The 15,717-nt window shown below is 52.4% G+C and overlaps 1 protein-coding gene across 4 annotated transcripts in view; it reads right to left on the bottom strand.

The window, feature by feature from the left end:
- Nucleotides 1–15,717, bottom strand: part of TOP2B (DNA topoisomerase II beta) — a 683,650-nt gene that overhangs the window by 479,199 nt on the left and 188,734 nt on the right. For all 4 annotated transcript variants that reach the window (XM_086942134.1, XM_086942133.1, XM_086942135.1 and 1 more), the window contains exon 3: nucleotides 6,434–6,524. In XM_086942134.1, coding sequence (XP_086798260.1) covers nucleotides 6,434–6,524 — 91 coding nt within the window. The remainder of the gene's footprint in view (nucleotides 1–6,433; nucleotides 6,525–15,717) is intronic.

The following is a 15,717-nucleotide window of genomic DNA, read 5'->3' as shown; positions in this document are numbered from 1 at the left end:
CCACTGTGGCCAGCAGCAGTGCAGCTGTGGGACCGGCGCGCCACACCCTGTGTGCTCCTCGAGCTCCTTGTCACCGGGGGAGGAACACGCCCTGCCGCGAGACCATCACAAGGTGTCCTGAGGCCTGCCATCGCGACGACTAAACGGAGGTGAGCTGCGCGACGTCGCAGGGGGTGCGCAGTGGAGGACAACAACAAGAGAGACTCACTAGCGACCCCGTGGCACCACTACCATGGCGGATGAAGACGCACCGGCGCCGATTATCAACATCCCATTCCAGCATGCTGCGACAGGGGTGCTACCACCTTTTAGCGAGGCGGCAGACCCGTCTACGGCTTCCCCGAGATGGAAGATATGGCTGGAACGGTTGGAAAATTACTTCATCGTCACAAGGGAAACCGATAAAGCGGTGAGGCGGTCGCTTCTACTACACTACGCTGGCGATGAAATCTTCAGATTGTTCCAACATCTGCCCAATACAGGAGACGACTATGATGCAGCGGTCGCCGCCCTGAACGGACATTTTGACCCCCAACTGAACGTAGACTTCGAGGTCTTCAAGCTGGGTCAAGCGCGTCAAAGGGAAGGTGAGACGATGGACCAATTCCACACCCGTGTCAGGGAGCTGGCCAGCTCCACCGATGAAGACCAACCAAGGGCCATAAGGCGGCAGATCATCCAGGGATGCCGGGACAAAACGCTGAGAGGGGCGATCCTACGCAAGCCAGGCATAACGCTAGAAGATATCTTGATCCTTGCTAGATCTCATGAACTCTCGAGCGTCAGGGCCTCCGCCATGGAACAGGCACTACACCAACCACAGGTCAAAGCAGAGGCCATCAAGGTAGAACGGGCGGATGCAGTACGACCCCAGCCACGGGGACCACTGCAAAGGGAATATCGGAGAGATCCACCGCGGGCGCGATGCGGGTATTGCGGACATGAACCTCATGGGGCAAAAGACTGCCCGGCTCATGGCAAAACTTGCGCGAACTGCGGGATACCAAATCATTTCGCCTCAGTATGCCGCAAAAGAAACACGTCAAAACCTTTTCAGAGGCCACGGGCACCCACAAAAGCCGTCCGTCAGCTGTCGTTGGAAGAAGCAACACCAGCCAGAGCAGAGAAACACCTTCCCACGGTGTACGATGACTCAGAGTCAGAGGATGAAGAGGCATACATCGTGTCGTTTGCACGAGAGCTAAAACAGCGACGACGGCCACAGCCCACGTGCATTGTGCAAATGGCGGGAAACGAAGTGAAGGCCATAATTGACACTGGCGCTACTGTCAACGTAATGGGCTTGCAACAATTCAACAGACTACGCCCACGGCCCGAAATATTACCGTCCAAGACCAGGATTTTTGCTTATGGAGCGGACACTCCCCTGCCGCTAAAAGGAAAAATAACAAAACCAATTCAGGCTGATGAGGCACAAGTAATGGCAACAATCCACATCATCAACCGTGAAGCCGACACCCTAATCAGCAGTCACACAGCAGAGGACTTGAAGCTCATCGCCTTCGCTAATCGGATAAGATGACACCAGGTGGATGAACTTTTGGCGCGATTTCCCGAACTGTTCCAGGGCCTAGGCTGTATCAAATGCGAGCCCATCAAATTGCATATAGACAAATGCGTCACTCCCACCGCTTAGCGGCACCGCCGAATACCTTTCCACCTACGCCCACTGGTGGAGAAAGAACTGGAGAAACTAGAGACTCTCGGGGTCATCAAGAAAGTCACGAGGCCGACCCCATGGGTGTCACCCATGGTGATTGTAGAAAAACCTAAGCAGCCAGGCGCCATCCGCCTCTGTATCGACATGCGGCTACCAAACGCCGCCATCCGGAGAGAGAGACATCTGACTCCAACCATGGATGACATCGTCGCTGACGTAAATGGGTCGAAGTGGTTCTCGAAGATAGATCTAAACGCCGGATACCACCAGCTGCCACTAGCAGAGGAGAGTCGCTTCATTACCACCTTCAGCACTCACCTGGGACTCCGGCGTTACAAACGACTAAACTTCGGCATTTCGTCAGCGGCGGAGGTGTTCCAAAACACCATCCGTGAACTCCTCTCAGGTTTACCGGGGGTCATCAATGTCAGCAATGACATCCTGATACACTCTGCCATAGCATCGGAACACCACAAGCACGTGAGAGACGTCCTGAAAAGACTCAGCGTCCATGGAGCAACACTCCACAAAGAGAAATGCCAATTCTTTCAGCCCTCGATAGAATTCTTTGGTTACGTGTTCAATCAGGAGGGCATTCAAATTGATCCAAAGAAGTCCAAGGCCATCAAAGACGCCCTCGCGCCAAAATCCCCGACTGAGGTGAGAAGCTTCCTTGGTATGGCCACATACTGTGGCCGGTTCATACCGGGTTTGGCCACCAGGAGTGAACCGCTGCGAGCACTGACAAAGACGGATGTCTCATGGCAGTGGGGCCCGAAGGAAGAAGAGGCCTTCCGGGGAATCAAAGAGGCGCTCTTAGAAAAGGCCACGCTATCCTACTTTGACCCCAAGAAGCGCACAGAGGTGATCGTGGACGCCAGCCCGGTGGGACTCGGCGCGGTCCTGACCCAAGAACATGAACCTGGCCAATGGACGGCGCTAGCATTCGCCAGCAAGGCCCTGACCCCGACGGAGACCAGATATGCCCAAATCGAAAGGGAGGCTCTTGCTATTAAGTGGGCCTGCGGCCACTTCCACCTTTACTTGCAAGGACATCCGTTCGTAATGGTCACTGACCACCAACCACTAGTGTCCCTTTTCAAAGGAACCGCTCCACACCCTCCACCACGGTGGGTGATACAATTACAATCCTACGAGATGGAAGTCACCTATCGCCCGGGAGCCAAGAATCCCGCAGACAATCTGTCACGCCACCCCTCCCCCCAGGAACATGAATCAATGGAGGATGACCGCGAGGAGTACGCTCAGTGGGTGGCCATTGCGTCATGCCCGAACAGCATGACCATAGATGAAATAAAAGCCGCAACAGACGATAATATGTACCGGAGGACCATCCAGGCAGTGCAGGATGGATCGTGGACAGAATACCTGCGCCCGCCCACATCCTGGGGCGCGGAAGACAAAGAATCACTCACAAGATTCTGACGAATCCGGCACGAGTTGAGTGCCACGGAAGACGGAGTACTCACGACTGGTCATACCCCATAGCCTAAGACACCGGGCAATACAATTGGCCCACGGAGGACACCAAGGCTCGACGAAAATGAAGGCGCGGATGAGAGAAAAGGTCTGGTTTCCAGACTTGGAAACTAGGGTGGAAGAATACGTACGAGGGTGCATGGCCTGTCAGCTGACCAGTGACCTGGAGAGACCCGTGCCAATAATCACAGAAGAGGCCTGCACCTCCCCTTGGACCAAAATCAGTATAGACTTCGTAAGTTTTCCGGGAGAGGGACATACACTGGTAGCCATTGACTCCTACTCTAAATATCCAGTAGTGGAGAGTCGTCTCCACGGCATTTGCTCATGTGGGACCAGCACTAGAGAAGATCTTCTCCATGTTCGGTTACCCGTCGGAGATCCGTAGCGACAATGGGCCGCCGTTCCAAGGGGCAGAATTCGCCACGTTCCTCACGACCCGGGGAATTCAACACCGCCGCATTACCCCTCAGTGGCCACAAGCAAACGGAGACGTGGAGAGGTTTATGCGGACTCTCAATAAAGTATTCCGAATCGCTCTGGTGGAACAAGCTGATTCCGAGCAAAGACTACACGAATTCCTGAGGGAATACAGAGGCACACCACACTGCGCGACACAAAGGAGCCCATGGACCCTGATGTTCCAAGGACCACGGAGAGACCTCCTCCCAACTGCGCCAGGATGGGCGCCACCCCCGGCCGACATGGAAGAGGCCCAGCTACGGAGGCGACAAGAAAACCGACGTGCCAGTACGTACAGGAGGGCCCAGCCGAGAAGCCTCAGCCCGGGGACCCGAGTGATCATTCGTAACCGACGTCCCGGTGGGAAGTTCCAAACCCGATACGAACCAGGCCCGTGGACCGTTACGTCCACCAAAGGTACCATGGTCACAGCCAAAAGAGGAGGAGAGGAAATATCACGAAACACCTCGTGGTTCAAGGCGCTTCCGCAAGAATCCAGTCAGCGACCGGAAGCGGCAGGAGAGGAAATCCGACCCAGTGGAGTGGCGACGACCGACGAAGAAAACATCAGTGCCCCCGAATGTCGAGCGGAAGAACGTGACTTCGTGGCAGCGCCCCAAACACCGGCGGCTGCAAACAGAGACACTTACCAGACTAATGAAGGTGGTAGGGGCAACGCCCGAAAATACAATCTGAGGCCTAACCCCCCACCGAGCCAGATGCTGAAAGACTATGCCTGCCGGCTGATGTCCTGAGCCCAACACCAGGGGACACGCAAGTACCCAGACATTCTCATATCACATGTTATAAGACGGAATCTGTTTTTCTTGTTATCTGTTAGAGAAAAAAAAAAAATAATTTGCAAGTTGGAGAGGGATGTAGTGTCCTGTAACGTTCTAGTGTTCCGCACGTACACGCACCCATGCACCCGCAGGCCAGGCGTGGCCTGCGGCGTACAATAAAGGGAGGGCGCGCGCTCGTGCACGTCACTTCCGACAGTGACCCTGTGTCGGTGTCTTCTGTGCTACTGCGCGCTGCCAACCCCCGCGCAAGAGCGCCAAGTCACTGAGGCCACTGGTGGCCCCAAAAGGTCAAGGCAGAACACCTGGGACTGCCATAGGGCCTCCCCCTCATTATTTATTAGACTAATCTGTGCCCCGGGTAGATGGCAGTCACCAAGACTTTGATTAGCCTGAGGGGGGGGGGGGGGGGGGGAGGCCATGCGCCCCACCTCCTATATTTCCACAATGCCCCCGGGACCTGGCCCATCCGGGGGCTGATCAATGAATAAGCGTGGAAGCCCCGCTTTAATTTTGTAAAACAATTAGTCAGGCGTCGCAGATCCAGCGCGATTCCTGCCAAACATTTTTTTTACAAATGTTTTTCTGCTTCTGCAGGACCCCCACACGAGGCCTAGCGGGTCAGGGTGTATTTTACCCTGCCCCCTTTTCTTTACCTGTTACTCAGTTCAACAGAGTCACATTCCGCTGTACTCTAAACGAACTGCCCATCCAGGGTGGTCTTTCCTGCAATAATTTAAGCACCAGTCCAACACACACCAGCTTTCACACACGTCCCAGCCTCTGAAGAAGGATTTACACTTCGAAACGCACCAGGAGGGCGCTACTGAACTGCTAACAGTTATCAGTGTTTTAGTTTCCTTTGCACCAAATAAAGGTTTGATACCTTCCACAGTGTCGGAGTGCTTCCCTCCGGAGGACAACTCTTGAGCAGCGATAGAGATATATATTACAGGGGAAAAAAACAAAGGTTACAGAGATGTCTGATACGGCTTTCCGTTTTACCCACACAAACCCTTATAAATTCAGTATTTATTGTTATATTTATCTTAAGAAATTATAACTTGTGGCGTTAAGTAACTTTAGGCCACAGGTTTTAGTTGCATACCATAAGTATAAGTATAACTAGAACTGCTGAATTTCTATGGTTGTGTGTGGGTAAAAAGTGAACCTAACTATAATGTCCCTGTAACCTTTGGTTTTTTTTGCCACTGAATGTAAAACATTTTTAACGTAAAGTAATATATAATTACCGTACATTAATACGAACCCAACCAAACACTGTCGCGCAGGGTCTGGCCTGTGGCCAACTCCACCACATGCATCCAAGCCCATGCTACACATGGCTTTGGGTCGTGCATGGCGGGCTATGGTGTGTGTGTGTGTGTTTTTTTTTCCTAAAGGGCATGTGATCTGCAGGTACCTGTGGATACTCAAACTGATGCACCACGAGGGGCCCCTTAAATACCCGTCAATGTGTCCTATGGGGTAAGGATAAAGGAATCCTGACCCCCTCATGTGTTCTCACACTTTATTTTTCCCTCCCCCGGACCAAGCGATAAAACAGCAGCCATACCTTTGCTTTCAAGTTGCAGGCAACCAATCAGGGCTTTGCTTTTCTAATCTGATCCGTGGGTACTCGCAAATCCTACCAGCCTCTTACCCCCACCTGCGGGTTGATCCATAAATGACTTTCATAGGGGAATAAATGTTGGAGCACACCTTTTTCTCAGCCCAACCCCACCCCTCCACGTGAAAAATCACCCGAAGCTTTTCAAACAGCAGCTCAACTAGCATGTGCTCTACTTTTGAAAATGTCTGTACAATTCGTCAAACTGTGCCAAAGTTATAAGCTGAACAAAAAATGCTTCACGTATTTGACAAGTTAGTCCTAACTGTAATTTCCTACTGTCTATTGCCAGTAAGTGATATTTATAGATATATAAAAATCCAAGCGCTTTACACAAAAAAGGTAACAAAATTGACCTACCTAAAATTTCATCGAAAATCTTGTACAGTCCAGGTACAAAGGTAACTTCTCTACAATTCAGTCCGATCTCTTCATCATAAACCCACATTGACTGAAGAGAAAAAGCAAAATAATTAATAGAACATTTTACTCCATGCAAAAATGATAGGCATTTAATTGCATACTACATCGAGAGCAGTAATCAGTGCAGCAATTAGGAAACCAGGTGATTCAGATTGAAACTGTGTGGATGTAAAACATTGAATTTTTAAAGCCAAAGTATTTCTTTTATAACTTAATCCATCTTTTAGTAGGTCAATGAGAAACAAAATGCATTTACAATGTAAAGTCTTCCTTCACATCTGACATCTTAAACAATGTTTCTATTCTTTTTCACACAGCTGTGGGAGGGAACCAGAAAATGTCAACAGTTATGCTGGTGAATAGAACGGGCAGTATACTGTGCGATGCTTACAATTTATAGTAAAATGGGCGAGTACTTCACAACACAAAGCCTGCTTAGAAACTTAATAAGCAGTGGCAAAGTCAGCAGGTTTCACCTCTGCACCCTTTCATTACCATCAAAAACAAGCATTTTCAATGCAATCGGTCTCGCATTATTAAAGCTTGATATATTGTCATTGCTAATAATAATTTGAATTTTAAAGTATTTATTGAGCGCTCGTACACCAGACGGTTTCATGGCGCTATTGAGGAGAGTGAGTCCTGAAAGGAAGGGTGTAGTTTTAGATTTTGAGAGCCTGTGCGAACAAATAGGTTGTCAGGGTGCTGCGGAACTCCAGGTAGGATGATGTTGATCTCAATTGGAAAGATAGAGAATTCCAAAATTGTGGAGCAAGGACGGAGAACGTCGTGCCTCCCGTTCTGCTCTTCTTGAACCTGGGCACCACCAGGAGGGATTGAGAGGAAGACCTCAGTTGTCTGCCGGGAGGGTCTGATTTTGGAGGTGATGAAAGATGGGGCTGTTCCCGCAAGGGCCAGGAACGTAATGCAACCAATCTTAAAGAGGGCCCCATCTCTGATGTGGAGCCAATGGAGGGATCTAAGAAGGGGAGAGCAGTAGTGAGATTTGGGTACACCATAGACCAGGCAGGCAGCTTGGTTCTGCACCAATTGGAGCCGCCGAATGGCGTATGCTGGGGCCCCAGTGTACAGGACATTCCCGTAATCTAGCCTGGAGAGGACCATGGCCATCAGGATCAGTTTGAGGGCTGAGAAAGAAAAAAACATGAAATTTTTCGAATGGTGCGTAAAGTGAAGAAACAAGAGGAAACCACCGTGCTGATTTGGGAGTGTAGGGTGAGTTGTTGATTGAGGGTGATCCCCAATGTCTTAACAGAGGGAGAGGGACGGGAGCCAAAGGAGGGGGGCCAGAAACTGGAGGACCAAGGGTTAAGTTTACTGCCAGTGAGGAGGAGCTCGGTCTTGTCAGGGTTGAGTTTAAGATGGTTAAAGTTCATCCAATCCCTGACAAAGACCATCACCGACTGAAAGTTGTTAATAGAGTCAGGGGAGTCGGAGAGGTTGAAAATGAGCTGGAGGTCATCGGCGTAGTTAAACACCGTGACCTCCATCCTTTGTAGGGCAAAGATAAGCGGAAAAATATATAAATTAAGAGGTTTTTTCAGGATTGGAATGATGGTGGCTGAGAGGAACGGTACCTGACTTGAGAGTCTCGTTGAGAAAAGTGAAGGGGGGTAGGGGGCAGGTGTGGAAGATGTCTCGTAAGATGTAGGCCGGACAGATGTCGGAAGGGGATCCAGATTTGACGCAGGGGAGTAAGGAAAGGAAGATGTCTTTAGACAGCGGGGTTATAAGGTCACGGTGGGAGGTGTTTGAAGGAGGATCAGGGTTTAAGAAGGCTGGGGAGGGAGGAGGAATGTTGGCCTTGATGTCTACGATTTTGTTAATGAAAAAGTTGTTCAGAGAGTCTCACAGAGGATGAAAAGGTACTGGCTTGGGTGTGGTTCGGTCTGAAGAGGCCAGTTCAAAAACGGTGGCAAAGATTTCTCTGCGTTTGTTCTCTGCCCGGAGGATTTTATTTGAGAAATAACAAGTTTTAGCATCAAGAATGGCTTTCTTGTACTCAGCCTGGATAGAAGAGTACAGTGATTTGGTAGCAGTGCAGTACGTGCGTCTCCATGCCCGTTCTGCGCGTCGGGTGGCCAGTTTTTTCTCCTTGAGTTCCGGGGTGAACCATTTGTTGACGTCGTGAGCGCGTCTTACTCTAATGCGTCTTAGGGGTGCCACCTGATCACAGGCGTTAGATAGCCATTTATTAAGGGTTTCTGCCTGAAGCGGTATGGCCTGGTTCTCTATGGATGGGCTAGAGGCTAATAGGGAGGAGCAGAGTAGTGGGATATCGACTTTGCCCCATTTGCGGGCCCAGGTGTTCTTGGGCAGGGGGGGTTTGATGGTTAGACTAGAGTCCAAAAAAAAGGTGATTAAGTGATGGTCAGAGCACAGGCAAGGGGTAACAGTGGGGGTATGAATGGGGGTGTTGAGGGACCAAACTTGATCTAATTTATGGCCCTGGGTGTGGGTAGGGGTGTGGATATGGGATATAAAATTCTAACTTAGAAGTGATTCTGTGAAGTCTTTGGAAGGGGCGTCTTCTGCCGGATCAGATGGCCAGAAATTAAAAATCGCCAAGAACCAGGACTGCCGAGTTGTTGACGGCAAATGTGGCTAGTAGGTCCAGGAAGGCTGAGAGGAAGTGCAGCACGTTTTTGGGAGGTCGATACATCAGGACACATGTGATAGGTGTCTGGAAGGAGGAGTTAGAGCAAGCGACTAAAAAATCCACTTCTGGGATAGGGGAATGGGGTAGTAATTGGAACTGTAGATCTGAGCGAATGATCAACGCCACTCCCCCTCCTGCTTTACCGGGGGGTCGATCGGCCCGGAGAGCATAGTAAGAAGAGGGCAGGGCTGCGAGCAGGTTGGGCAGGGAGTCCTGGCAGAACCAGGTTTCCGTGAGGAACAGTAGGTCAGGTTTCTGCGTGTCCAGGAGAGTGAACAGGTCGAGGTAGTGTTTTACTGCCGACCCGGTGTTAAGTACATAAGCAGAGATTGTCTGTGAGGTACTTACTTGAAAAGTGGAAGAGCTAGTGCGGGTGGAAGGTCGTGTAGACGAAGGCAGGTAGGCTGGGAGAGAGGGCATGGGATGAGAGTTTAAGATCCCGGCCTCTGATGTGGGCCAGCGCGGCTTGGTTTAGATCCCGAGGGCATATAATCTTTCCGGGGAATAGGAGACAGAATGGGCGTAGTGTTGTGCCCCTGGCCCCGTCCGGTCGCGGACGGGTGCAGACGGGCTTGCCTTAGGCGCGCCCCCTGCGCGTCCGGGAGGGGCACATTTGCAGGAGAGGGGAGGCGTGGCCTCAAGTCAGTGGGCGTGGCCTATGGGCTTGTCTGTGAAGACGGCGACTAATTAGCCGACCCGCGGCAGCGCTAACATCCGCTGCGCGGGAGTTCCCTGTGTGCTGTTCCCAGGGGAAAGTGCCCAGCAAAGGGAGCGTTCAGGTTAGTTTAAAAGTAAAACACAACATACAATTTGTTAAAAGAACACAAGCGTTTTCAATGCAATCGGTCTCGCATTATTCAAGTTTGATATATTGTCATTGCTAATAATAATGCAACACCAATAGCTATGGCATTGCATTACTGCATTGCATTTTTGCATGCGCGCTGCGAAATGCTCAACCTAAAAATGAGCTGAAACACTGGCGAGGAGAGAGGGAGAAGAGAGAATAGAAGGCATTAGTGATGATGCAGAGGGGATACAGAAATAAGCATTGTGCAAGGACGAGAGAGAGCGAATGGCAGTTGAGGAGGCTCGAAAACGAAATTGTAGTGAGAAGGCTGCAGTAAAAAGCGCAGTGCGAGAGAGAAGGAAGAATAGAAATGAGGCAAGGCAAAAAATATGTGTAAGGATAGATCTATCTGAAATTTGGAGGGAGAGGGGTAAGAAATACAGAAATAAGTGAAGGGAGCAACGGCAGAAAGAGTGGTGGGACAGTCAAACCAACAAATATCAACACCACTAATCCACATTAGCAAAGGAACAATAGAAACCAGGCAACTCCTGAAAGAACGAGATTTTGAGCTATTGGCATTGTTTTGAACTGTTTAAGACACACTGTATGCGTGTTTTGCAGGATATGGTAGTCTGCATACCCTGCAAAACACTTATACAGTGTGTCTTTAGGAAGTAGGCAATATGCGTGGCATTAATAGGGGGACAGATGACAACTTGGGACTGTCCTAGCCATTCCTGGATGTCCAGACGCCCTATCGGTCCCGGCTCCCTGCAGCACCTCTAGCAGGCTCCTGAAAAATACTTTGGGTCCCCGCACTCAATTTGTAATAAATTAGGCCCACACCAAGTCTGATGGAGCAGTAGTGTTTTACTCTACTGCACTTCGTAGACTAGGCCAGAGAGGGGAAAAAGCATTTCATGCCAGCTTGCCGTCCACTAAAGAGGAGATGGAAGGGGCTCACAGTGAGAAGTGCCGAGTCAACACTCTGGCGGGCCGGTAACGAGCTCTTGTAAAAGGAGCTCATTCCTGCGAGTGTGAGGTTGCATCCCCCCGCCAACAGTGTTTGCAGAGGCCTCCAGGGGTCACTGGGAGAGCTCGGAATGGGTTACTTTGGATATGGCTATACAGAGTGCGTGTCAGAAATATTTAACACGGAGACACTCTGCTTATAGCCGTGATTACCGAGGTTTGTAACGAGAGAGGGTTGTTTCAGGCGCGGAACGCATGCGCTGTAAAATATTCGCTGTGGTTTTGATTTTGGAAAGCAGGCCTACCCCTTTAATTCGCCAGATGAATACAAACCGTGGAAGCCAGTGTCCACTAGGTGCATTCCAACGATCGATGTTTTCAATTCACTCATTATAGAAAGGTCGGCAGAGTTCAAGTTCAATGCCACGAAAAAGGCGCGCGCTCTCCATCAACAGTGTCACCCAAAAAACTGGAGGCCGAATCACATGAAATATGTAAAAGAACAACTGAGGGTGCGCATGAAAGGATGGATTTCAAGGGGGCAAAGGCCGGTGGGGGAGGAGCTAGTAGAACAAGCTGACAAAAGAGTAGGAGGAAGGAGCAGGGGAAGCAATCTGACAACATAACATTGGTAGAAGGGGTTGGGGCAACAAGCTGAAAATTGCGTGCTGTTTTTTTTTTTTTTTTTTAAAGCACGCTACAAGCAATTGCGGACTAACCACACACAAGCGTGTGGTCAGCTTTCTGAAGCCCATACAAGAGGTCTTGCGCTGCGCGAGCAATGCTGCGCACTGCAACACTAGGCGCAAGACCTAAAAATCAAACAATGGGGGAGTGGGTTAGGTACGAGGCAGCATAGAGGGAGGGAGAGCGGTAGACAACAGAATGTAAAGCACACAATGGAGGGCGGACAGGGAGGGCTGGGGGACAACATAAATTGGGCGGGAGGGGATGGAGAAGTAAGCTGGCAAAGGAGGGTAGGCAGGAGGCGATGGAGATGGAGCAGCAAGCTGACAAAGGAGGGTGGATCAGACGACAGGCTAACAATGGAGGGTGTGGGCAAAGGAGTGTGAGGGAGCAAAGCGAAAAAGAGGAGCAGCAAGCTGACAATGAAGGCAAGGGGGGGATGGGACAGGAAGCGGACAATGGTGGGTGGGCGGGAGGCGATGGAAGTGGACAACGGTGTTTTGCCAGGAGGGGTTGGGGTAAGAGGCCGATAACGGTGGGTGTTTACCCTGGTAGGTTAATATAGCGCAACACCAATCAGTCTATGTTTATCTATATTCCTGATTGCTTCTTTCATTTCATTGTACGCAAACCCAATTATGAAGTTGTCATTAGAAATAGTGTGACACTTCTCTGGTTATGGGACGTACAATGCCATAAATTCTGGGGTAACAGGTTTACATTGCCTGTTGTAACAATCTCCCAATAAGGAGGCACTCTCTTTTGTAACACTTATATTATTCCATTGTAGTATGCCAATACCTACCTTAAAGTTGGTCCAGGACAAACTGACATTTGACATAAGAAATTCTGCCCCTATCCTTTGGTACTTGATATTACCTAACACTGCCTGTATTTGTAAATTTATCAGTAATTGATTGTTTACATATATTGCTAAAAGTCCCTTACTTGTAGGTGTCTGTTATAAATAATTTTCTTCCTGATGATGACCCTGCTCTAAATACGAATGTTGAGGGGTTGAAATGTCTGTGGACTGTCAACACTAGTTTGACGTAATGACTTCAAAACATTCTATTGTCTCTATCAGCCACATGTATACATGCTACACTTCTCCCCCCCCCCCCTGTTCCCCCCAATAGGGACCACTTCAATTTAATAACACAAGGGTGCGTGGGCGGGAGGGAGGCTAAGGGATGGAGCAGGAATCTAACAACGGAGGGTGGGCAGGAGGGGATGGAGCAGCACGTTGACAACGGATAGATGGAGCAGCACACTGACAAAGGAGGGTGATGGAGAGGAAGCAGCAAGCGGACAACGGAGGGTGGGCGGGAGGAAGCAGCAAGCTGACAACGGAGGGTGGGCGGTGGGAGGAAGCAGCAAGCTGACAACGGAGGGTGGGCGGTGGGAGGAAGCAGCAAGCGGACAACGGAGGGTGGGAGGAAGCAGCAAGCTGACAACGGAGGGTGGGCGGTGGGAGGAAGCAGCAAGCTGACAACGGAGGGTGGGCGGTGGGAGGAAGCAGCAAACTCACAACAGAGTGATCAAGAGAGTTTGGGAGAACAAGCTTATGACAGAGTGGGTGGGAGGGGCATGTGGAAACAAGTAGTTAGAAGGGGCTGGGGGAAAATAGCGGACATTGGCGGGTGTACAGAGGGGTTGGGGAAGCCTGTTTGCAGTGGAGGCTGGGCAGGATGGGCGAAGGAAGCAAGCAGACAAAGTGGGTGCCATGGCAAGGAATGGGGACGCACACAGACAACACCAAGTTTTAGGGAGGGGATGGGGAAGCGCAGGGGCAACGCAGGGTGGGTGGGAGTGCATATGTGGAAAGCAGAGGGCCAACTCTGGATGGGTGGGATGGTATGGGGAAGCAGAGGCCCAACGCTGGGTGGGTGGGATGGGATGGGAAGCAGAGCGCCAACGCCCCTATGGGGAAAGAAGAGGGCCATTGCTGGGTGGGTGGAAGGGGATGTGGAAAGCAGAGGGCCAACGCTGGGTGGGTGGGAGGGGATGTGGAAAGCAGAGGGCCAAAGCTGGGTGGGTGGGAGGGGATGGGGAAAGCAGAGGGCCAACGCTGGGTGGGTGGGAGGGGATGGGGAAAGCAGAGGGCTAATGAATGGTGGGTAGGAGGGGGAAGCACAGGGCTAACAAAGGGTGGGGGGAGGGGTAAACAGGTCAAAACGAAGGGTGGGTGGGAGGGGTAAGCACAGGGCTAACAAAGGGTGGGTGGGAGGGGTAAGCACAGGGCTAACAAAGGGTGGGTGGGAGGGGTAAGCACAGGGCTAACAAAGGGTGGTAGGGAGGGGTAAGCACAGGGCTAACAAAGGGTGGGTGGGAGGGAGGGGTAAGCACAGGGCTAACAAAGGGTGGGTGGGAGGGGTACGCACAGGGCCAACCAAGGGTGGGCGTGAGGGGTAAGCACAGGGCCAACCAAGGGTGGGCGTGAGGGGTAAGCACAGGGCCAACCAAGGGTGGGCGTGAGGGGTAAGCACAGGGCCAACCAAGGGTGGGCGTGAGGGGTAAGCACAGGGCCAACCAAGGGTGGGCGTGAGGGGTAAGCACAGGGCCAACCAAGGGTGGGCGTGAGGGGTAAGCACAGGGCCAACCAAGGGTGGGCGTGAGGGGTAAGCACAGGGCCAACCAAGGGTGGGCGTGAGGGGTAAGCACAGGGCCAACCAAGGGTGGGCGTGAGGGGTAAGCACAGGGCCAACCAAGGGTGGGCGTGAGGGGTAAGCACAGGGCCAACCAAGGGTGGGCGTGAGGGGTAAGCACAGGGCCAACCAAGGGTGGGCGTGAGGGGTAAGCACAGGGCCAACCAAGGGTGGGCGTGAGGGGTAAGCACAGGGCCAACCAAGGGTGGGCGTGAGGGGTAAGCACAGGGCCAACCAAGGGTGGGCGTGAGGGGTAAGCACAGGGCCAACCAAGGGTGGGCGTGAGGGGTAAGCACAGGGCCAACCAAGGGTGGGCGTGAGGGGTAAGCACAGGGCCAACGATGGGTGGGCGGGAGGGGTAAGCACAGGGCCAACGATGGGTGGGCGGGAGGGGTAAGCACAGGGCCAACGATGGGTGGGCGGGAGGGGTAAGCACAGGGCCAACGAAGAGTGGGCGTGAGGGGTAAGCACAGGACCAACGAAGAGTGGGCGTGAGGGGTAAGCACAGGACCAACGAAGAGTGGGCGGGAGGGGTAAGCACAGGGCCAACGAAGGGTGGGCGGGAGGGGTAAGCACAGGGCCAACGAAGGGTGGGCGGGAGGGGTAAGCACAGGGCCAACAAAGGGAGGGTGGGCCACCAAAGGGTGGGTGGGGAAGCACAGGGCCACCAAAGGGTGGGTGGGGAAGCACAGGGCCACCAAAGGGTGGGTGGGGAAGCACAGGGCCACCAAAGGGTGGGTGGGGAAGCACAGGGCCACTAAAGGGTGGGTGGGGAAGCACAGGGCCACCAAAGGGTGGGTGGGGAAGCACAGGGCCACCAAAGGGTGGGTGGGATGTGGAAGCACCAGCCCAACACACAGGGGAAGCACCGAGCCAATGCAGTGTGGTTGGGAGGGGAAGGATAGGGCAAACTTATAAGCACAGGGCTAACAAAGGGTGGGTGGGTGGGCGGGAGGGGTAAGCACCGGGCCAACAAAGGGTGGGCGGGAGGGGTAAGCACCGGGCCAACAAAGGGTGGGCGGGAGGGGTAAGCACAGGGCCAACCAAGGGTGGGCGTGAGGGGTAAGCATAGGGCCAACCAAGGGTGGGCGTGAGGGGTAAGCACAGGGCCAACCAAGGGTGGGCGTGAGGGGTAAGCACAGGGCCAACCAAGGGTGGGCGTGAGGGGTAAGCACAGGGCCAACCAAGGGTGGGCGTGAGGGGTAAGCACAGGGCCAACCAAGGGTGGGCGTGAGGGGTAAGCACAGGGCCAACCAAGGGTGGGCGTGAGGGGTAAGCACAGGGCCAACCAAGGGTGGGCGTGAGGGGTAAGCACAGGGCCAACCAAGGGTGGGCGTGAGGGGTAAGCACAGGGCCAACCAAGGGTGGGCGTGAGGGGTAAGCACAGGGCCAACGAAGGGTGGGCGTGAGGGGTAAGCACAGGGCCAACGATGGGTGGGCG

The sequence above is a fragment of the Lissotriton vulgaris genome, chromosome 10 (genome assembly GCF_964263255.1).
Source record: "Lissotriton vulgaris chromosome 10, aLisVul1.2, whole genome shotgun sequence".
In the NCBI taxonomy this organism is placed as follows: Eukaryota; Metazoa; Chordata; class Amphibia; order Caudata; family Salamandridae; genus Lissotriton; species Lissotriton vulgaris.
The sequence above is the reverse complement of the archived record's forward strand: the minus strand, read 5'-3'. Positions and strand labels throughout refer to the sequence as shown.